Below are 24,089 nucleotides of genomic sequence, written 5' to 3' on the forward strand. Positions count from 1 at the left end.
TATGGTGCCACCGCTGCAGTCTTGGGGAAAGAAAGACACAATTCGTCGTGGAGAAAAAATTAATATGTATTTTAAACATATTTGTAGTTTCTGAAATCGGAAATAAGCCTTTAAAACTCCTAAATTGTCAAAGTTTCCGGGACCACTTCAGAGAGATTTTGAGCGACGCCTTACCACGCCCATTTACACTCACGTCGGGGACATCGCCGCCTCCACCCACTCCCCGTGACGTGATATTGGACCCCCGTCTGGCAAATCCTGACGCAACCCTGATAAATGTTCAAGTAATCAAGCAATGCCTACATTATTTGGTACACACACACACACACACAAAATCGATCAGTAATTATGTAAAGATGAAATACAGTATATATATATATTAAAGAGAAATGTAGGGCTGTTGTTTTTACAGTTATTTTAACCTAAGAAACCTCCTTTGACAACCGTAATAGATTTGAGTCTATAACATAAAGTTGTTTGGAACGAATCAACATCTCTGTAACAGTACAGTGATATGAATTTTATATTTTGAGGTAAATTTTCCCCATCATCAAAATTTGAACCCGAAAAATACTGCGATTCCCTTTTCTTAGATATAGGTACTGAAATAAATCAAACACCTTGATGGAGCAGATATACAAGCTTTTTGGCAATTCAATGGAACATTTTTATATGGTGCAAAGGCCTGGAGAATGAACTCCTAATTAAAGTTAGAATAAACTGATAACTTTTTAAAAATCCGTAATATTCATATTTTTTCCATTGCAATGTTTTGTTCTCTTGCCTTGACCCAGATTAAACTGGTTCTTTTCTTTTATATATACGTTTGTATATACGTATAATATACGGTACATTTTTCTTTATTATTACTGTTATGTATTTCCGATATGCATCTTTGTTATGTTTTCGTTGCGATTCAATTGTGAAATCAGTGCTGTGTGGAATTACTTTATTCACAAGAAAATAAAAGGTAGGACTAGGTGACGAGCATCTCAACCACCATGCTACAGATTCACCTAGTAGATGCTGTCAATATTTGTCGTAATAAGAATGTTTTTGCCCTACCTGATGTGTTATCGTATTGAGAGCTCAGTAGACCACAGAGCTGGCGCTTAGTGGCTAGAGTTGAATCAGACTTCCAAGTAGCAGTTAAGTACTGCAATGCTATTCCGATGTTTTGCTTTAGAAGATTAGTAATTGGAATGATGATTTTGCCCTACCTGATGTGTTAACGTACTGATTGCTCAGTATGTTCCCATATTCTTGCAACAAAAATCTTTAAAGTGATTCCAGTGGGAATCGAACTCACGACATCCAGACAACTAGCCTGGTGTCTTTGGGAATGTACTCAATCCTATTACTTATCTTCTGAAGCAAAACACCATCGGAATATTTGTTGCATTACACTTGTTGGTGGAAAAACTGAATTTGCATTTGTATATCTTATCACCGACAATTGTATGTTTTTGTATTTTGTATTAAATTGATGAAATACAGTAGAACCTCTCATTTGGGACAACCATAAGGAGACACTTTTTGGTCTGTGAAGGGAGTAGAAAATATCTGTTAATACTACGGCCAACTGCTGTTAATAAGACACAACTATTATAAGGGGGACCTTTTTTGGTCTCGAAAGTTGTTCCCTTAATAATGGTTCTACTGTAATTGAAATGATTTGAATTGTGACAAATTAATGTAATATGATAAATTAAAAGATGGGCATGTGCAAGTCACATCAGGTGACAGACAGCAATGATTATGGTGATGACAACAATGATCTTCATCAAAAAGACAAACGATAAAATTAATAAATTTAAATTTTTCATTTTAATTTTCATCAAATACTGTGTATTCACCTTAAAATGGTACACTTGGAATGGGCATTGATTGTGTTTTGCTACAATCACTTTATATCAAAGAATAACGCTGAAATATTATTCCTAGATGAGGAATTGGAACAGATTGTATTTCACTTCATATTGTTTTGGTGAATGATGCCTAGAAGATTAAATTGAGATGAACACCAAGAAGAAAATGTAATAAAACTTATCACAGAAATTAATGTCTGTTTAGCTAACCTATTTTCAATATAATACATCAGCCTTCAGCCTCGCTATTAACACTTGAGATTCATCTAATTACAGCCACGTTCACAGACTTTGATAAACATGATTATTTCACATGTACTGTATTTATCTGTGCGCTCATGGAGACGGCAACGAAAGCTTTTTCCAAATTATCAAATTTTTCGTTGAGAAAAAATGTTGTATGCCAAAATATAGTAATGATGTGATGTTAACATGACCATATTTAGGCATGTCATATGTTTCTGTCAAATGAAATTCAACAAGTGTGAACAGGACTTTAGATTAAATAACTCATTTGCGTGTATTTTCTGGGATACTTTCAAGCTTTGATTCATCAACATTTTCAAAGATGTACTGTCTACCAAAATTTATAAGAAATTTTAAGTTAAAAAATCAATTTTAGTTGCTACCAAAAACTCTTCTTACTTCATTTATTATGTATTCTGTATTTATAAAAGATAGGCATTAATCAATGTGCATTAATTATAATGCAGTGCATGAAAAGTAAACATCCTGAGGTACAGTATATATTGCCGTGATGCAGCCTCATTTATATGCGCTGAATCACATGTTATATCATATTATCTTCACATGATCATCACATGATAGATCACATAGAATCACATGGTCATCACATGATCATCACCTTGCATCATATGATATTCACATGACTGCCACATGACTATTTCACATTACATGATCATCACATGACTATCATGTGATTTCCACACAGGACTATCATGTGATTGCCACACACAACTACCATGTGATTCCCACACATGACTACCATGTAATTTCCACACGACTACTATGTGATTTCCACACATGACTATCATGTAATACTTTCCACACCCATTCTATAATAATCACATGACCATCACATCACATGGAACAACAACTTTCATGTCACATTTGATTTCTGGTAAATTTATTTAATGCCCATCAAAATGCAGACAGTACACCTTCCAATAATGAGACTAAAAATTTAACATAATTCTATTGCCTTTATAATGTTGGCAATTTGTAGAAATAATTTGCATAAAATTTATGTTGGTGAATCAATAGTGAGTGTATCCAGACCTTACAAAATGAGTGTTTTTTCCCTTCATAATACTCCAAACAATTACTTTGAAGAGGTATTTTTATCTGCACTATTCCCTATTTGACAAAGCTAATATGGACTTGTTCAATCCATGTTCTTATTAAATTATAACATTATTTTCAATTTTAATTATTATAATACAACAGGACTTTGAAATCAATATTATATTTACATAACAATCTGAAAAACCACATTCTCTAAAAGTTACTTCAGAAACCATAAATAAAAATTTACAACTAGCGACAATTTTAGTTCTTACATTTACAGTTGGTGATACACTGACTTCAGCACCAAAATAACCAAAACAATCTGGTTAAATACATTTTTCGAATATGCAATACCATTGTAATAAGGGATAACTATAAAAGTAGTGTTAAAACAATTCAAATAAAAATGTAATAAAATGCATTTTGTAAATAAAACCATGTAAACAAGAATTTTAGAAAAAACACCATTTTATACAAACATTAATTGAGATCTTGATAAAACACGAAGAAGGCCGTATTCTGTAATACTTAAAATGTAATTTGCACCAAATAAACAAAAATTTCATGCAGGATTGCAATTTTCTATTGGATAATTATTGGATGTACATTAATTGTTATACTGTATGTGCCTTTGAACATATATAATTAGAATTGGCAGAGTATAAATAGTTTTTTTAATCTGAGGTTTTACTCAGATATTAACCAATCAATCATTAGATATATAAGGCGCATAATACAGTTTTCTCCATTAGCTGAACTCCTCAGACTCTTAAGATCTAATAAATAGGCTTTCAAAGGATATAGACCACAATTATAACACACCTAATTGGATCGTTGTCATTTGATTGGCGGATTTTGTATCATGTCGTGACACTGGTTATTTACACCATTTAATCACTCATCATGAAAATTTAGTTCCGTGCATTTTTTTGTTCCATTCGTTTTGTCCCATTACACTCCTCAACCTAATACAATCTTTTCATTGGCTAAAAGACAATAAACTGTTCCATTCAGGCGAAAGACGGATTTACCTCACACTATTTTTTTTCATAAATTATTAAATGACAAATATCAATTCTAGGTATGTTATAAAACAATTAATGAATGTGTTTTATTCGTGCAATGGAAAGAATATTCCATTCGTTTCATGAAAATATTCCTCCCATAGCACTCATAAACATTCATTATTTGTATATTGTAGAATCCAGCCAATGATAGCTACCAATGTTCTTATCAGATACAGTTAGCATCTGATCATTTGTACTGTCGTAAATGCAACATACAACAAGCAGAGTATTCCCCAATGTTAAAAATATATACAATTAATGGGACAACAGAATGGTACAAAACCTTAAATAGTATTAGTTTCAAGTCTTTTTCCAGAATAGTATAATAAATAATGGAATAATAGCTTACTTGTGTTCAAAAATATAACAAAGGTTGAACTTTTATTCTTAAAACAAGATTTAATTGATATAGAGTTCACACTGCAATTTTAGACAACCTTTCAGACCTCAAAATTAAAGGTGGTCTCGTCGTTCGGTCTCAAATTAGGGGTTTAGCTTTGTGCTAAAAGATTGAAGTATGTTACTTGGTAATTTGGAGGAGTTGTCTTAAATTATAGTGGTCTCGAATTGGAGAGTGAAGTGTATATATATATATATATATATTTGAGAGTGAAGTGTATATATATATATATTTACGCTCCACTGTTTTATAAGATTGTGTGCTGTGAATCTTTAGCCATATTACAATAAGTATGCAGCGAAGGGTCATAGTTATTAGTTTAAAATGTTATGGTAAAAGATAATCCCATGTTAGAACAAATGTTTAACCTTCGTTTCATTCAACAATATTACATAATAATTATAACAAACAATAACAACCAGGAATGTTATAGTGTAAAACCTATTAGGTATAATATATACATGGTAATAATTAAATCTAATCATGAATGTAATCAAGGCTACAAAAGTTAATGAAAAAGAAATTATATTAAAGATGTATTTTTTTACAGGATGATAAATAATAATAGTTACAATAATTATACGTTCATGTAAAGTGCCATTATCTAAATAATTAGCGATTTGGCAAAAGGTTCTTTCTCTATCAGACTACCAATTTCCCATCATATTTTTTTTTCAAAATGTTGTAATCTATTTTTAATAGGAATGAAAAAAAAACCCATTAAAAATAGAATCTGTTCTTATAAACAACCCATTTTTGGTTATAACATCTTAACTCTCAGATAATTATCTTCGATTAATTTTGGGCATATGATATTTAAAGGGTATTGATGTCAATTGAGGATTAGATTAAACGAGCTAATACTTCTTTGATGGATTCGGATTAAATAAACATGACGTCAAGTTGTTTGACATCGAGTCTTCAACATCAGCTTATAACACTGTCAATCAATTGGTAATCACCACTGTGTAAAGCTCTGTCCAGACCTAAATATGGTCATGATGACATCACATCTGATATCATCACGTCTAATATCATCACATCTGATATTATTTATATGGTAATGGTATAATGTTTGTAGAACGCCTTCAACAATAAAATCGTCTCAAGGCGCTGAATATGATATCAATTTTTATATAGGCACATCATGACTAAATAGTTTGGACAGAGCTCTATTTAAAAATGTTGACTTGTATATAACTTTGTATATATGTATCTTTGTATATATACATATGTTCGATAAAAAAACCCCTTATATTGCAACACTATATAAAGGGGTCATTCACAACTAAAAAATTTTTTTCAAGTACAGGTATGTAGGATAATAGAGGTTGAATAACATGCTTCCAATTAATTAAAATCTCTTCATAACTAATCGACACATACGGTGTTCCTATATCAACATTTTTTATAAAACGGGATCACAAAAAAGAGCAATCTTTAAAAAAGTTTATAACTGTGAACGGTCCCTTCCTACTTTCATGTGTACCAGAAATATTTTCCTCTACGCTTCAAGTTTAAAACTAAACATATCTCACAGTGTTTAAGAACAGGGATGATTTGAAACATGCAGCACATCATACAGATGACGAGGACGATGAATCGTTTGAGGGCAATGATTCACAGACGCTGGTCCAGATGTTTATGAGATTATCAACACCGAATAAATATCCGTCCTCGTGATTTCCCTCAACCCACGGTGTTCTATGATCGTTTGTCAATGAGTCGGGTAATGGAATGGTCTTGCCGAAGTCAATTATCCATATCCCGGTCTTGCCGCTTTTGTCATGAATAAAAAGCAATGAGCTTCCTATTACCTGTATGAAAACAAATTAAATTCATTATTATTTCTTATTTACTATTATATTTTTGCTACTTTATTTTTATTTGTTCCAAAGTTATATTTTTCATATTTTGATGTTTTATATTGCTCTGAATTCATTTTAGTGTTTGTGCTCGTAATTTCTGAATTTTTATGTATAGTGCACTTTTATATTTGTGAATAAAAAAAAACTGAACTGAACAATTTAAAAAAAATTAATATAATCTATATATTTTTTTTTATTATAGTAACAAATAAATAAATGATTTGAAAATGATGATTTGCATTTACAAACTAATTAAAATTGATAATTATTTCTTATTTACAACTGGTATTTGTTTTTTATATATATGTTTCATTAAATTAATTTATATATTTTTTCATTATGGTAACTAATAAATATACGATTTGATGATAAAAAGTTGCAACAGTGAATATTTCGCCAAAACAGAATGAAAAACAAACATATATTGTTGGTATATAAACCAGATCATGAAACTGTATTTGAGTATGACTCTTGCTAATCTTGTAGAAAAATTCTGGTAACAAGTGCCTTTGTTATTGAAATTATATCAGAAAATCAATATAAATAAAATCATTATTGAGTACTAAATTGTTAGCTCAACTCAACAAATACGAACAAATCAACACATCAATCTCTTGTCATGATTTGACAAGTTCAATTCATCATAAAAAATGTAAACATCTTGAGATTCCATCAAGGTATTTGCTGCTATGAAGGAGCACCGGAATTAGTAGTACTTCTTCACCAATATGTACCAAGCTAGATAAGCACATACCTCGTGCAGAGCAAAGAATGTGGAGCTTTCCAGCGTTGCTCTTATTGCTTTAAGCGTTGACACATATTTCTCTGCGGTCTTACGATCGGCATCGGCAAATGATGTGAAATGCTCTTGAATTTCTTGCCTGTCTTTCGTCGTTTTGAAATTACGACTTGATGTTCCATCTGCTTTCTGTGTAAAAAAACAAAAAAATGTTTAACAATCTAAAAGACCAATAGAAATGAAAATAGATTATAGAGTTGAAAAGAAAATACTAAATTGGATTCAACCTACTATACTAGATTTTTGCAGTCATTAATGTTTACACAACTTTTTTTTATACTTGCATAATAGGTGTACAGGAAGATTGATATAATGTTAAGCATTTGAATTTGATTTATCTCCCGCCGCAGGACAGTTACACACAGGTGCTGGCCACCTGTTCTGTTCTCTCTTAAGAATGAATTTGCTCTATAGATCCACACAAAAATAAAAGGGAACATATAATTGAATATGTTAGATGTTACCCAAGATATTTGCTTTCCAATCCCAGGGGTTCTAGGTACAATTCCTGCAGAACACCATTATGGTTTTCTCACAAGATAAAACAGTTAGTTCTATCTTTAAGCCTGATAAAAACACTTCACAGTTCTCTATACACTAGCATTTACAGAATCATTCAAATTGCTCTAACTCACCAGAAAATGCTGGCGCGGAGCCAAACATTTTACTGTGGGGTTATCTCATGTACACTCCCCCCACCCCACCAACAGGCAAAATATTGGGCGATTTCAAGGGGGTCGAGCAAAAAAGTGTGTTAAAAACATATGGAAAGACTCTATTGCAATATAACTCGGAATAAAATTCAGCTTTGCTTTAGTCGAAATTTAATCTAAGTCAAACTATATTTCAGTGGCACTTTACATTCGACTTAGGTGAGTTTGACTGAACCAGGGAGGTTCTATACAACAGCATGCCAGATAAAGATTGATGGATCTTCAAAATAATTTATCAGCAATCTGATAAATTTAGGTTGTACAAGAACACTTTGAGCAAAACTGTGATGTAAAACCTTATGTCATGTACACTGAACATCATCAAGGTTTATTTATTGGTCTAATATTTAAAATTACCTTATTATTATTCCCTATTAGTGTATATCTGTAATTAGGTCAAATTTCCGTAGCAAATATGGGAATACATAGAATTTGAGAACTCTGCATCTACTTTGTACCACCCTTACTCCAACCCTGCATGCTTACCTTAATACCCTCGATTCTGAATCCCAGGCTGGCTGATGAGCTAACGTTCTCGCGCCACTGCATGTAACGTGGTTTGATGATTGCTTCTTGCGCCCTTTCCTCTTCTGTTGGTTCATCAGGGTCAATCTCTATCATCTTTTGATACATATCCTAGAAAAGAATGACATCATTTAGTATCATTAATTATATATTTAAAATTCATTTATGTTTCAAAAACAAATCTAAAAAAGCAGAGGAATGGAGAAGGTGAGCAAAGCGTGGTTTTAATTATATACCGACCAAAAAGCTTTACGGAAACCAGTCTTCAAGTTACCCAACAATTAGCGACTACTTCCTTGTTTTGTCTACAGTAGTTTTCCATTACAGAATTTATTTTTGTACAACTTATTCTTTGGGGAGAAAAACAGAAATATAGGATCCCAGCAGGTAGATAGGAAAGTTGCCTGCAAGCAGCCAATAGACACAAAAATGCAATGGCTAATCGCCAATACAAAAATAAAATGAAATTGAGACCGAGATTCAAACAGCTTGAATTAGGCCACTATTGGAATCCGCAGTATAAAAACCATCATTTTAGATAGCTCCATGTAATTTTTTTTAAATATTTGCACATAAAACTGGCTGATTCTGATTCCAAATATCATTGTAATTGGACATCACAACATGTGCATTTGGACTAACTTCTCATTTCTATCCTAATTTTGGGGGGAAAAAAACCACTGTCTGTCCTAAGAACACGAGATGCTAAGTAATGTTTTCCAGGAAATCTCCATAAATTCTATTTATAGAACAGCTGGTATACATTGATTCCAGCATATTAATTCCCAATTATCGAAACTACTATAAAACAGGATATTAAAATGAAACTCAAAGAAAATAATGGCTATTGCAGGAATCCCAACTGGTGAATTTCAGATTTCGCATTTAAAATAAGAAAATTGTGTCTTACCTTCCTGAGTTTAGGTTTTTCCCGTGCTTTTTTCAATTCTTCTTCTATATATGTACGTGTTCCAAGTTTACAATCCATTACGCATGGGTTCTCAAAATCTAATAACAAATCCTGCATTTGTATGTATTCTGATATTGAAATATAATTAAGGAACAAAACTTGTGTATTTTATCATTTTTTATATTATTGTTTAATATGGATCATTTGTTATTGTCATTAGTATTAGTTACTATTATTTCTATAATTTTTAACATATTATTTTATGTTATATTTTATTATTATTTAATTGTTACTCAGAATGTTATTGTTATAGTGTTTATTATGTTATATTAATGACTGTGCAATTTGAAATCATTTTTATTGGGACCCATACAGAAATAAGTAGTGGCTACTTTTTATGGCCTATCCCATTAATCAGGGTTGTTTGTTGTACTTCTGCCTGTTTTGTTTCCTGTTGTTTCAATGTTGCTTGTTGAACAAGTTTTATTTCATGAATGAATAAATTTCAATTCATTTCAAAAAGTTACAGTATATACTTTATATTACATTTTATTATTAATATTTAGTTGTTACACATTTTTAATGTTTTTATTATATTATTATGTTATATTATCCGCAAGATCAACTGATTAATCTCAGATAAGAAAGTATAATACATACTTCCAAGTATTGAAATACACGCCATTGTGTTGGGATTCAATATTTCGAAATTAATTACGTCATCATCAGAAATGATGATGTTGATCATGGTATAAATTAATGTAGAAATACTGAAACCCAACACGATGGTGTGTATTTCAATGTTATATTATCTTAAAATATTCTTACTTTTTTTTTATATTATCAAGTTGTATTGCATTTATTGTTACAGTTACATCTCTAGATATGAATCATCAAAGTGCATGATAGGAGGAGGAGTTAATGAAGTTTCATCTTAGAAAAGGCCATAAAGGATAATGGTGGATTCTTCCTTAATTATCATTTGAACTTAAAATTAAAAATTAAAAAAAAAATCACAATTAAGGATACTTTCTCCATTTTTTTCAGCTTCTCCCTTGTATTTTGGAATGTATGGTCGTAGAACATCGTTCATCAATGCCTGCAACGCCTCCTGCTCACGAGGGCAGTGTTTCTTTAGAATGTCGCCATCCTCAGCGCATTCAAAGTTACCTAGAATAATAAATAAAACCTTACTGCAACAACAAGAAAATACTTCAGCACACTTGGTTACAGTTTATAACCCCTATTGACTATAAAGAAGTAAAAGCTCAACAACCAAGTAATAATTACATTTTATAATTTCTTCTATGAGGAACAATTGATCTAAGAAATTCATTCCTTATTATAAACACTGTTACATCCTTTTGACTAACAAAAATCCCTCATTTTTGGGTACAATAAAGACCAGAAGATTCTACTTTACAAAGAGAAGCATTAATAATAATAATAATAATGATAATAATAACCAGACGTCTGTAAATGGGTTCCTATGATATTGTATGTAGCAGGCAATAGTTATTGTAAGTAAAGATTCTAAATGATAATAAAACACTGATGATAATAACCTGACACTGTGATGTGCTGATCATCCAAAATATTATTATTATTACTATTATTATTATAATGCTTGTGTTAAAGCTAAACCATTCAAGGTGCTTATTTGATCATTTATGGTAGTAATAATAACTGTCATGATAAATAACAATATTTGGAAGAATTGAGAGCATACCTTGATGGCCTGCTAACTGAACCCATGGATACCGTCGCTTATAAGACTGCACGAATGGAGACCAATGTACCAGTGTCCGGATTTTCTTCCATTGCATTAACTGAAAATATAACAAGCACAACACTGTCAAAGGACATATCATAATTATCACAATGTAAAACTACTATTATACACAGCAGGTACAGTATTAAGGACCTCTGTAAATATTTATTAATCTCACATTCTATTTACATAGATACCCGGAAGTAAACTCCCACCCTTAATTATTAGTACATTTCCTACATAATGTACAATAAGTAAACTCTCCAAAGGGTCAAACAAGCCAAACTATATGACCAATCAGATAAATGCTATTTTTAGGACCGCCCACAAGTCCAATAAACAAATCTTAGCTTGTGCTGCAATAATAGAGCATTGATAGGCCAATACCATTGTATATCTGGGTTATCTGTAATACTGGTGAGACTAGAAATGCAAAAATGAATTCATTAGATGCGGATGAAGGCCTACTGTGTTTTAGTTTATAACTTTTTTATAACTTCTTATTGTAAGAACAGTTTCTCAGAAACTCTACTCCATAAAATTTTTGTAGAATGTTTTGTAACTTGGTTATAAACACACACGAATAAAATAACGGCAAAGTGTAAGTCTCAGAAGGGGATAGCCAGAACAACAGCAAGTAACAAGTACCGTTGTTGATTATATCAGATAGTATAATACATACTCCAGTATTGAAATGCACGCCATCGTGTCGGGATTCAATATTTCAACATTAATTCTACTATTTGACAATTATACTGTAAATGTCACGCAACTCAGCTATGTACCGTTGGCGCCAGGGGCGGATCCAGTATCCAAATTTTGCACACTATATTTTAAAATTTCAAGGCATTTAATGAAATCTCACTTATCTATTCTGAATATGTTGTACCCCCCCCCCCAGTTTGAAAAATTCTGGATCCGCCCCTGGCTGCCATGTTGATATATGAACAAAATGAAAAATGAAATGAAAATGAAAGAATATTACTCCTCAGCACCGAAATATTATATAAGATGGGTAGAAAAACACAATGAGGAAAAACGAAAAGTTAATATATTTTGTAGTGGCATATGAGAGGAAAAATCATTCAATCTATTTGGGAGTGGGAGTTGAGAGCTTATTCAATTCCTTTTAATGAGCACTTAATGTTTTCAATTAATATACCAGTTTATGTTCAACAATCCATATAGACTAAATATTGTCGGAAACAATGTACCGGTAATGTGTAGGTGTGGCCCAGGCTAAGTGCGGTCAAGTAGCATGAAGTTAAACATGTTTTGTTTGTTCAATTAATTCACATGTATTAGGCCAAAAAAAAATTTTTAGTTTACCCTTCTTTCTTTAAAAATGATAAATAGGGACGGGTGGAAAGAAAAAGGCTAAAAAAAAAACTTAAAAGTTTTTTCGCCCCTATTTTTTTTCAAATAGTTAGGGGCGGGTGGAGGAGGGCAAACAAACAATTTTTTTGTTTGGTATTATATTTGATCAAGTTTATATTTTTGTAGTAATTAGATGTAGAACTGAATTCATAATTTGGTTGTATACTGTATAAGTTTTGTTGTTCAATCTAATGTATTAATACACATGTATTATATTTGATTAAATTTATATATATAATTACATATATTCTTTTGTATATCTTAGTTAATTAGGCCTGATGTTACCATCAATGTTGATGAGAGGCGGCCACACAACATTTATTTAATTTATAAGCCGTTAAATACATGCACCTACAGCTGAAACATAGCCTGCAGTACTCTGATAACTAAATAAAATTTTTATTCTTTTTAAATTCATTGTTCCTATATACTGTATTGTATTTTGATTATTCAATTTGAATTTTCTTGTGATATTAATTGATGCCTTAGTTTAGGCATAAATTATACCTTTTGATGTCTTGTATTTTTCTTCCACTTGCATTCTAAATTCAGATAATTTATTGCCTTCTAAGTGTTTTTATACCAAAAAAAAAAAAATCCAGGACTAGAAAACACATACAGTCTACAGAAAAAAATAGTTACGGTACATGATGATAGATTGAAAACAAGTAAAAAATATTCTACAAACATTTTCCAAAATGTTTAGGACTCTGCTGATAATCTAAGGAAATGCTGAAAGTTTAATATTACAGGAAGTTGGCACCTAGTGACAATTTGCATAAAAAAAACAACTCTTTGTTTAAAAATTATAAACTGGGATCTTGTTATGACAAAGGTTGAGATTTTTAACCTGGCAGAAAACTCAAAACTAAAAATGATTTCCCGCATGGCATGTACAATATTGAGCACACTGGTTATATCATAGCACAAATATATTTGTTATTACGGTATTATCAAATAATTTACCACTAAAGTTTGTAAATAAAACTCAATTTGATGCTACTACAACATTAAACTTATCAAAGTACAGTATTTATGAAAGAAAGTGAAATATAAATTTATGTGGTATAGAAGTTTTGTATTAGATACTTAGATACAAAAAAATAGGCCTACCGATACCGTACATCTTTATTGCCATAATATTAACAACAAATTTTACATCGTTGAAAAGTGTGTAAATTGTTAAGATAATAAAAAAACATATATCTGGAATTCCAAAAGTGATAAATACTGATGAAGATGATAAATATCACTTACAAAATTAATTCTCAAGACAAAACACAAGAGATAGAAAAAGTTATAGAAAGTTTTTAAAGCAGTATGGCAAGGGTTCTCATATTAAATTTGACATACCGCTACTTTGGATAGGGTCCATAATTTACAATTATTGGATATAATGCCTACTCCCACAGGAATTAATTGTGGTGGGGTGTTTTTCCAGAACACCTATCATACCAGACAGTTGAAACTCCTACAGTTATTGCAGTTTCCTACTCCTACTTGTAGTTAAAATACAAATAGATATTCCTACGACTTCGAGGAAGAGCCTAATTCCTTACAAGAATTGATTTCTACAACATGCTAATAAGAAACAAAACAAGTTCATAAAACTCAGACCTGTTTTTTCAAGGTATATCCCATGCCTAGGTTTTTGCTCTAGCAATTCACTGCCATAGACCGCTGAACAACAAAATCCGTCTGGTACGGTACAAATTAAATCCTTGATCTGACTCTCACCAGGAAACTATGGGATAGAACGCACCTATTCCACCAATCACTGCTAGCTATGATAGCAAAGGCTAAAAATACTACTGCATAATATACCAGTGAGTAACGGAGTACCATATAAAGTTCATACACCAAGTGATGACATCACAATAGTACATCCCACATTCAACAGCACACACTATTATTATGCAAAGGGTATTCCCCAACAATAAAACAGTCATATGATATGGATATGGATAAGGAGAAACTTAGTGAAACTTGAAAAAAAAAATGACATACAATAATAATCATATGACTAAGTATTTTATATATGGAGCATTTTTCTATTTTAAGTGACAATCTATTGATCATACTTCTTTATTTTTTTAAAGACTTTTTGATTAAAAAAAAAAAATGAATTTTTAACATATTATGTCAAGGAGACTTATTGAAACCTAAAAAATGACCAAGTATTTTATATATGGAAACTTTTTCTATTTTAAGTGACAATCTATTGATCATACTTCTCTTCATTTTTTAAAATACTTTTCTACTTTTTATTGGAAAATTCTTAAAACTAAAACTATGGGCTGTAGACAAATAAAAAAAAGTTTCTTGTTAATTGTGACCTTGACCTTTGACCCTGACCCTTCCAAATTTAATCAGCTCTAGATCTTAGGTAAAAGAACATTGTGGTTTGACAAAGTTCTTGATAAAAAACTATGGGCTCTAGGCTGTTCACAATAAATATGCCAACAGTCAAATAAATAAATAAATAAATAAACAGGGCCAAAAACATAACGTCCTGCCAACTTCGTTGGTGGAGGTAGTGAGATCTTTGGTCATGGAACATAGTGACCAAGTTTGACAAGTTTGTGAATGTGATTAAATCTATGGGCTGTAGACAAGTAAATAAAAAAAATAGTTTTTTGTTGATTGTGAACCTTTGAACCTGACCCTTCAAAATTTAATCAGCTCTAGATCCTTGGTAAAGGAACATTGTGGCCAAGTTTGACGAAATTCTGATAAAAACTATGGGCTGTAGTCTGTTTACAAAAAATATGCTGACAGATAAATAAATAAACTAAATAAAAAACCACGCAAAAACATAACCTATTGCCAACTTCGTTGGCGGAGGAAATTTAAAAAAAAATGTTTTTCCCAATTTTCTTTTTCAATACATGCGGGTGAGGATGATAACTAATCATATTTTTTATTGGGCCTTATATTTCAATACATACTGTTATGTATTTTCAATTAACTATGAGAAACGTTTCCCATGCTGATTGCCATTATGGTAGATATTCTGGTCAATCAATGGGAAAAAACAGCATTCACTCAGATTTATCATAATACAAAGTACTAGGTTTCAAGGAGATAAACAACAGTGACAGAAATAGACCGAGTTTTTATTACAAAATTTCTATTTTTATATATTAAAACACAACATTTTGTGAGCAAAAAAACATTACTTATCATAATAATTAGGTTTTTGTTACAATATTTTAATTGTCCAGTAATATAGCATATTTATTATCAGTGTTACAGTTAGAATTACGGCTACCAACGTAGAGTAGGATCTGGTCTGGTAGAAGTATTGTATGTAGAAGCATACCCTATAGAGGTGGAAGAGGTTTGAACCTAGATGGTTTCAGCTATTTATATATTGAATTGAAAGCTTTTTCCCACCAAAAAAATGAATATATTTTCCTTTTAATAATACTGGCTGACTGTCTTAATATAATACCATTAGTCCTAGAGTTGAGTCCTTTTTGTGTACATTTCTTAAATGGACTAAAAACTTAAACTAAAAAAAAAAAAAATTATAAACATTTAGTGTTAGTTGATAGTCTAGCTAGTGGTATTGAACTTTGTTCAGGTTCCCCTCCCCCCCCCCCCCCCACCTTTTTAATTGATATACTCAATAATAATAATAATAATAATAATAATAATAATTATAATAAAAACACAGTAAAAACATTAACAAAATAATAAATATAATAAGTAGACTTTAAGCATTACTATGTATTAAATAGAATTGTATTAAGCACTTAATACAGAAGAAAAAAAAAACATTGACAATTTTTTTAAAAGAGGTAAAACTATCCCTTGCTGGACAAAATTTTTGAGTTAAGGTTATCAGCAAAATGATCTGCAAGTCTTAATAGGCCAAGTAAAGAATTTAAAGAATTGAATTGAATGTATCGATGGGTGGTTTCATTAAAAAAAAAAAAAAAATCCCAACCCTACCGATTTAAAAGATAAAAATAAAGGATGATCAACTACTTTTTTTACATGGCCTTAAGTCAAATTTTAAGGATATCTACTTAAAATGTATGAATTACAATGGCCTGATGACACTTCAAAGTCGTAAAAGTCAACATATCTTTTGAACAAGAATGAACACAAACTGCTACCAAAAATCCAGGCAAATACATCAACAGGTCAAGTGCCTGGAATTGAAATCATAGTATAATCAAATTCTAGCAGAGTTGTGCAGATTTCATGTCAACTACAAAAGCCAACCATCTGTATAGTATTTCACCATCGAACAATACACCCACTAACCGCCTACACATAACCTTGTACCCGTTCCACCATTTCAACCAATCTCAGTTGGGCCTACGCAACTTGGCATGCATTCAATATGGTATATGTCAAAGATAGCGATCTACTGGTACTATTACATCAATGTATTGTATAATAATATGAAGGACGTCTATGTAACACCCCTACCCCCACAAGCTGTTAGGCCTATTCATATTCCGTATTTGTGATGTAAAATTTTACAAAAAATTTTTAAAAACTCAAAAGTGACAGGCTAGGCAAAGCAGCCCACACAATTATCCTTGATTACATGCTACACAAAGCATAGGAGACCAGATACACCTAACTAAGGATGAACAACAGCCAATAAGTAGAACTAGTTTTAGAGTAAGTAGCACAGCACCAGCAAATATAAATAATCCATATATAGCCATAGTTACATGGATACACATGTTGAGATTTGATGGGTTGAAGAGGCTGGTCTCGACCCCCAAAATGCATCTAGTTTCATTTTGGATGCAAAAAAATATATTGTATCGTATCCTATCGTACTTACAAAAAAATTATCTGATACAAAATCCTGAATCAATGATGCTGGCTCAAGCCTGACAATTAATTAAGATTTTGTGTATATTCTTTACATTAAGTACCATGCTTTGAGACCAAATTTGATTTTTTCCCTTTTTAAATGGGATGTTATTAGTAATTATGTCTTCAAATCGCCCTGTATCCTGGGCCATGTCTGAGCAATGGATGATTACAGTATATTCTCAACAGAAAATAACTCCTCTTCAAGTTTCGGTTTCGTTTAATTTTAGTTTCCTTTGTTTATTAAGTTTTATTTAATACATCGACACTGCATTTTCAAAGAGAATTTATATTTTTGATTTACAAAATTTTAGTTGTTAAGCTTTAAATGAATTTAACACATGTATCTCTCTTTTATATCACAAACATTGTTTGCATTGATAAATCTAGACCTCTTCTGATATCAGAAAAAATGCATAAAAATATTATTTTCTTGAATCAAGAAGGATGAGTCTGATTGACTCTTTATTTCTTCTTATTAGTTCTATAAACAATTTTAATAAATATTTAATAAAGAATGTTTCAAAATCAATGCCTATGTTTTACCTTCTACTACTGTACCAAAACACTGCTTTGTATATAATATGTTTATCCCATAAACACTGCAATTACTACTTATGCACACACAATAATTAAGCAATTGTGTTATCAAATCTAAAAGGTATTAATCACACTACATACAAGATTCAATCAAAGCCACTTTCTATAGCAAATACCATGATGCCCTTGTACAAGAATTACATCATGAGATTAATCAATCAATTTATGTGCTATATGTACAAAAATGTAAATGTACTGATAAAATTGATTACATAAAGAACAATAAATCGGGTGAACTTAGAAAGTAGTAGTTATGCGCCAAGGGCAATCAGGACTATTGTGTTGTTCTTTCGCACCTTGAAGGTCAACTGACCTCGCAAAAACATAATTTATAGAAATAGTATCTCATGCTATAACGCATTATATTATGCACAAATATTATACGATCCCTAATGAAATAACTCCTCCAATATTATAAGGCCCCCACCTTCAACACAAAATTTGGCAGGTTTTTGGGGTGGGCTAGTGTATATTCATGGAATCTTCTTTTCAATCAAATGGTAATTTTTCAGGAAATCAAAGTCAATCTTTGATTTAATCTGAGAGTATTTGTAAGACAGATAAGCTACACAAATACACTGGGCTTTTGACCAACTGAAGACTGCAGTGGTGGTACTAGCATCTGAAATCTGGAGGGAAAAATGAGGGGCAAGGTAAAATTTTAGGGGGAAGGAGAAATATGCTGGGGTAGCCCAAAGTGGGTGTGGCTGGGAGTTGCTCAAAATGCCTTGAAAGTGGTCCAGGGGACGAATCCCCAAAAAATATGACAATCCAGGTGTTTCAGAGGCTTACTTAATTGATTTTATAGGTAGATTGTCTACCATACCAAAAATACATTTTTTCTTTCTCCCCCCTCACCATAAATTGTGGTTTTCTTTTTGGGGGGGGGGAGAGGGAGAAATTGGGAGGGAGGGAAGAAAATACCCTTGCGCCCCCTCCCAGCACCACCACGGTATAAAATATGGTTTAAGTAAAAAAATTGTGTTTTTTGGCTATTTTTTACAGGTTGTTCAATTATGAACAGGTAAGTAATTCCACAACTTTGGAAGCAGGTGCAAAATAGAGAATAGTATAATTATCAGAGATCTCAACTCATCCACGAATTCATCAAGATAGATGGAATTGTTAATAATTTCAACAGTAACGACACAATCACGTACGAAATCTAATTCACCACATGCTTTTAATTTGATTGACTCAAGAAGCAAACGCAAAGAAAAGAATTTGAAATTTGAACAAACAAACACAATAGGTTTCATATAACGCAAAAATCGGCTCATTCCCTTCATTGACAGTCAACAAAAGCTTCAACCCAAACAGTAATTATGAATACTGAAATTAGAAGAGCTGGCGATTAATGTATACCTTGCTTGGTGAAGCGAAAAAAAACAAACTAAAATCCTTTTAATTTTTAGACCAGCAACATACTGAAATACAAAACCAGAGAATACAAGAACTACAATACAGTAGGTACAAAACTATAAGGTATAATTTTCAGATATGAATATTATATAGAACAATTATTATTGCCTTAGAAAATAATCAAAAAATTTAATGCATTATAAAATGTCTATATTGTTTATTTTTGTTATAAAATATTTCCATTGTATGTAAATAATCCCACAAAGTTTGCTAAAAGGGGGTATAAAATGTCTATATTGTTTATTTTTGTTATAAAATATTTACATTGTATGTAAATAATCCCACAAAGTTTGCTAAAAGGGGTACTGGTACATTGATATATTTTTTCTACCAGGGTTGTACTGTATCATGTGACAGGCCTATAGTGTTTTGGGAAATAAATGTATGCTTTATACCAGCCTAACAGAATCTGATAGTGGGCTAGACCACGATAATGGCTGAAAAATGTGTGCGACTAGGGTCAGTGGTATTTCACATGTTTTCAGGTTTTTTTCTCGCTCCACACCACTGATTTTTTGCTTTACAGTGTATAGAATACATTTGGTTCTGTAGGCATTAATTATATCAAGATAATTTTTATGGTTGGAAGTGCACAAAATATTTTCCCCCCAGGCCTGAACTGCAAAAAGTGCACCGAATGGGTTCACTGTAATTCTCTAACACTTTGTGACGATGAGCCCATGTTTTTACAATTCTAGTATTCCAGTACTACACTATTTCTGGCAAACAATTTGTGATTAGAAATTTTTGGAGCCCATTTCAATACCAGGCATGTTTTAAAATACCACCAATTGATTTTGACACATGGGAATAGAAGTGAAAACGATTTTAATGATAATATAGACAATAAATCCAACTATTATTTTATGTTTAAGGAACATTCCTTCACCTATTTTTCTGATGACAATATGTGGTGAATAGATTCAGAAGCTATTATATACTGGGTAAAAAACTTTGACATTTAGAAAGCAAATTCCTTCACAGCAGGAATTTACTAAACCTGGATGACAAATGACATATAAACAAGACCAATGAGAACTGAAACAGCTAGTTTTATAAATGTATAAAAGTACAATCAGAAGCTACAGGTGTTTTATTTTACTCACAAAAAACCTTAATTGCTGGGAAGCAGCCAATTCCTATTCTTGACAGCAATTTGACCTCTGAAAGGTCATTGTTTGTCAAAAAACAAGGGCCTAAGACAACTGAAAAGCGGAGTTTCCTTCTTTGGTTCTGCCAGGTAAAATTAATTACTTTAGGCGACGTTTGTAGACTAACCTACTCGTACCAACGTCCGCATGTCACGACGCAGGAGTATTACTATTCAGCATTTTTACTATATTTCTAGGTTTCCTATTTCTACGTTTAATCGGCCCATGTCTCAGCCACAATATTTTGAGGCCAATATTATTTACGAACCCAGTTAAACTTATTTACTAGCCTATTTCAATGTGCTAATTATTACATTTAGGCGACGCTTGTTGTAGACTGGCATACAGTGTTTTCGGATATAAATACCATTTTATACACATGCGCAGATCGATTCGCCAGCAGCGAGCATCGCCAGCAGCAGCGAGTCGCCAGCAGCGAGATGTCACTGCAGCTGGCGATGACTCGCTGCTGGCGAATCGATCTGTCTAGACAGTGGGTCGTGTCTCATATTATTTGTTATATTTTTATTATTCATTATTTTCACTTGACTCGCATAAATAATTTTGTTCGAAGAACATTTATATGCAGTTGTACTTCGCAGCACTTCACTTGCAATTTGCAATTTCTAGTTTAATTCTAGTTAGCCTGGTTCTCACGAGAGCCCTAGTATCCGGATCGGGAGCTAACCGTTAGCGCTAACCGCTAGCACCTGCGTGAGAACGCCTGATCGTTAGCGCTAACTGTTAACAGTATCCGGATACCACTAACGGTTAGCAAGCGCTATCGGTTAGCAAGTTGAGCGCGTTTTTATCATCAAAAAATTACACGTACGCATTTACAATTTCCAGTTTCTTATTGACCAATGATTCGATCGTCATATTTTTGGTATCCAGATCGGGATTTTCTCGTATGGACGCATGGCAGCTAACGGTTAGCAGGATCCGGATCCTGCTAACCGTTAGGAGCCGTGTGAGAACATAGCCGTTATGAATTAAACCTGAATAAGTCTAAATTAGGAAAGTAGGCATTTGAGAGACTGCAATGCTACATGTATGCCACACGAGACTTGACTACAGTGTGGGGTGACAACAGTGGGGCTGCTGTAAGGAGATGCACACGTGCGATCACATCCCTAAGAATAAAAAATAGTTGTATTGTTGATATACAGTATTATTTTTATCATTATGAACAGAGAACCGGTAAGATTTTAAAAAAAAATTATGCAAGTACAATTTCCAGGCCACATTCTCAAAATTTTCGTGTCAACTCTGACGCACCGCCTAACGGCAAATCTTGCATCCGCGCCAGGGCAGGGAACAAATAACCCTTTGAAAAAAATCTAGCACCTCTAGTCCCCAATGCATCACAACTGGGAATTTGCTGAGCAAAACAATTTTGCTAAGTAGTTAATAATCACCTTCTATTGCAAACTATAGAAGGTTCCTTCCTTAGAAGGTTCCTTCCTTCTCACACAATCATTGAGGCCCCAAGAATCCTCCTGTCAATATTCATACAGTATACTGTATGAATATTCTATAGACAAGGGTTAACCAAGAGGTTTCAATGCTGGGTGGGAGTACTGAATATAAATTATCCAAATTCATACATGAATATGAATAATAAATTTTGTTATCTTTGTACTTAAATATCAAGTATAATGGAGACTTTATGCATAATATGCGTTATAAGCATTTATTAACCTATCATATTAGTGATAGATCTAATTATATATGGTAGAACATTATTGTGAAGGTTAGAGGTATACTGTAATGATGCACTTTTAACAATAATAGTCTTTGAATGCTTAAGCTCTATAGAGCCTATAACATTTTCTATGACAAAACACTGTTGTATGCCTATATATAGTAATGATGTGTCTATATATGGTCATGATATGATGTCATCATGACCATATTTAGGCATGTCACATGTTTTTGAAAAAAAAAAATGACAGTCTCAACACAGTCTAATATTTAATTACCAGATATTTATATTTTGCTAAAATAATGCTGGTGATAAATAATGATGATGAACTATCTATTGTTTTAGATTTCAAACAAAATGTTATCTAATCATTTTAAAAAAATCTAGCAAGAGATTGAACTCTGGGGAAATATGTATAGAAAATCAATTGATACCATTTATCTACTAGTATCTATCATTTACAATGCTGAGATGCTAATGTTCTTAGCAACCAGCAAAGACTAGATATGTAATGTTTTTTCATTGATGGAAAGTTAAGGTGATAATGATAGGGAGATTCAAGTGGGATTCCTAAATTTTTGAACATGTTTTTAAAATGGAGAAAAAACATATTATATTCAAATTTACTGTAACTACAGTAGTCTGAATGTTTTGCCATTGACATAAAATTTTGTACCTGAGCCCCTAATATAGTGGGATTGAAGTAGGCTAGACCCTCCATCCGTAAAATTCCCTCCCTGGGCTGGCCGGCCCCCCTCTATTTTGAATTCCTGGATCCGCCACTAAGGAGACCTACACTAGAAAAAAACCGAAAGACATCCTACCGGAGTTTTCTCCTCAAGCAGACAATCATCGCACATACAATCGCCAAGTAGACTATCTGTCTCTGAGCTATCGTCATCTGAAGAATCACGATGGGATCTCATCCTTGCTGTTTTGATTTTTGGCTCATCTTTCATAATGTTCCAAAAATTGCAGGCATACAAATTACGATAGTTTAATATGAGAGGGTTTACACAGTTACATTTAAAGTGTACCCTATATGTTTTCCAAAAATTAGTTCTGTTGTCTGCTCTACAGGATTTTGTTAGAAAGCCAGTAAGGTTATCAGTTGAGCATCCTGTATCATACACTCCCTTTTTATGTACTTACAAAAGCAATCAGTGGGAAAAACAATATAAACCTATATTTCTACCAGCTAAAGTCAAAACAATTAGCATTTGAAGGCTCAATCGCTTGTTGGTAGTACTTGACTGTTGAAACTATTAACTGTGTGGTTTCCTAGTGTTCAGCATCTAAAAACGTTGTCCTTCAAAATAATAAACAGATGTATTCAGTCTGCTGAAAAGTTTTTCAACTTGAGAAACAATGCATACAATTGTCCTTGTTCTACTGTCTTGTACCTAACCAGGGAAACAGCACTGAAGTGAAATTATCAGTAATGAGTAAAAATCGTTAACCAGCTGAACAAATTTAACATATCCAGGAATGAATACCGGTAACTATCAAGAACATCAAATCCAGGCAGAAAATTTGTCAGTGTTTTTTTATAGATGACTCTATCAAAACAGTATACAAAATATTATGTATATTTTTCCCAAGAGAAAATTGCTCTATTAGGCTTCCAATCCTAATTGATCAATTGCAGAGATGGAATCCCTCCTCCTTGTCTCACAACCTTCTACTGTACTTATCTGCAATGTCACTGGCTAACTGCTAAATCAAGAACAACACCAACCAAGGCTAGGCATCCATTCTCTTTT

At 32.3% G+C, this 24,089-nt stretch overlaps 1 protein-coding gene across 2 annotated transcripts; it reads right to left on the minus strand.

The window, feature by feature from the left end:
- Positions 1 to 1,808: 1,808 nt before the first annotated feature.
- Positions 1,809 to 24,089, minus strand: LOC117104319 (inositol-trisphosphate 3-kinase B-like). 2 transcript variants are annotated; one of them, XM_033245110.1, is made up of 7 exons: positions 23,151 to 24,089; positions 11,188 to 11,287; positions 10,488 to 10,628; positions 9,459 to 9,586; positions 8,510 to 8,659; positions 7,266 to 7,439; positions 1,809 to 6,460 (listed from the first exon to the last, which is right to left on the minus strand). In XM_033245110.1, exons 1-7 carry the CDS (start codon positions 23,283 to 23,285, stop codon positions 6,221 to 6,223), a joined length of 1,068 nt encoding a protein of 355 aa, XP_033101001.1. In that variant the 5' UTR covers positions 23,286 to 24,089; the 3' UTR covers positions 1,809 to 6,220. The 2 variants fall into 2 exon arrangements, with proteins under 2 accessions (XP_033101001.1, XP_033101002.1); XM_033245111.1 differs by lacking the exon at positions 23,151 to 24,089 and adding an exon at positions 14,224 to 14,361.

This window comes from Anneissia japonica, unplaced genomic scaffold, assembly GCF_011630105.1.
Source record: "Anneissia japonica isolate Jap-2015-1 unplaced genomic scaffold, ASM1163010v1 scaffold4536_len1192065_cov207, whole genome shotgun sequence".
In the NCBI taxonomy this organism is placed as follows: domain Eukaryota; kingdom Metazoa; phylum Echinodermata; class Crinoidea; order Comatulida; family Comatulidae; genus Anneissia; species Anneissia japonica.

What these genes read in the sequence shown, in the direction of transcription:
- LOC117104319 (XM_033245110.1), bottom strand. Translation starts at nt 23,285, where the DNA reads ATGAAAGATGAGCCAAAAATCAAAACAGCAAGGATGAGATCCCATCGT. An exon ending in AGCTGAAAAAAATGGAGAAA is followed by an intron (nt 9,587 to 10,487) that starts GTATCCTTAATT and finishes TTTCAATATCAG; the next exon opens with AATACATACAAATGCAGGAT. An exon ending in CATTCTTTGCTCTGCACGAG is followed by an intron (nt 6,461 to 7,265) that starts GTATGTGCTTAT and finishes GTTTTCATACAG; the next exon opens with GTAATAGGAAGCTCATTGCT.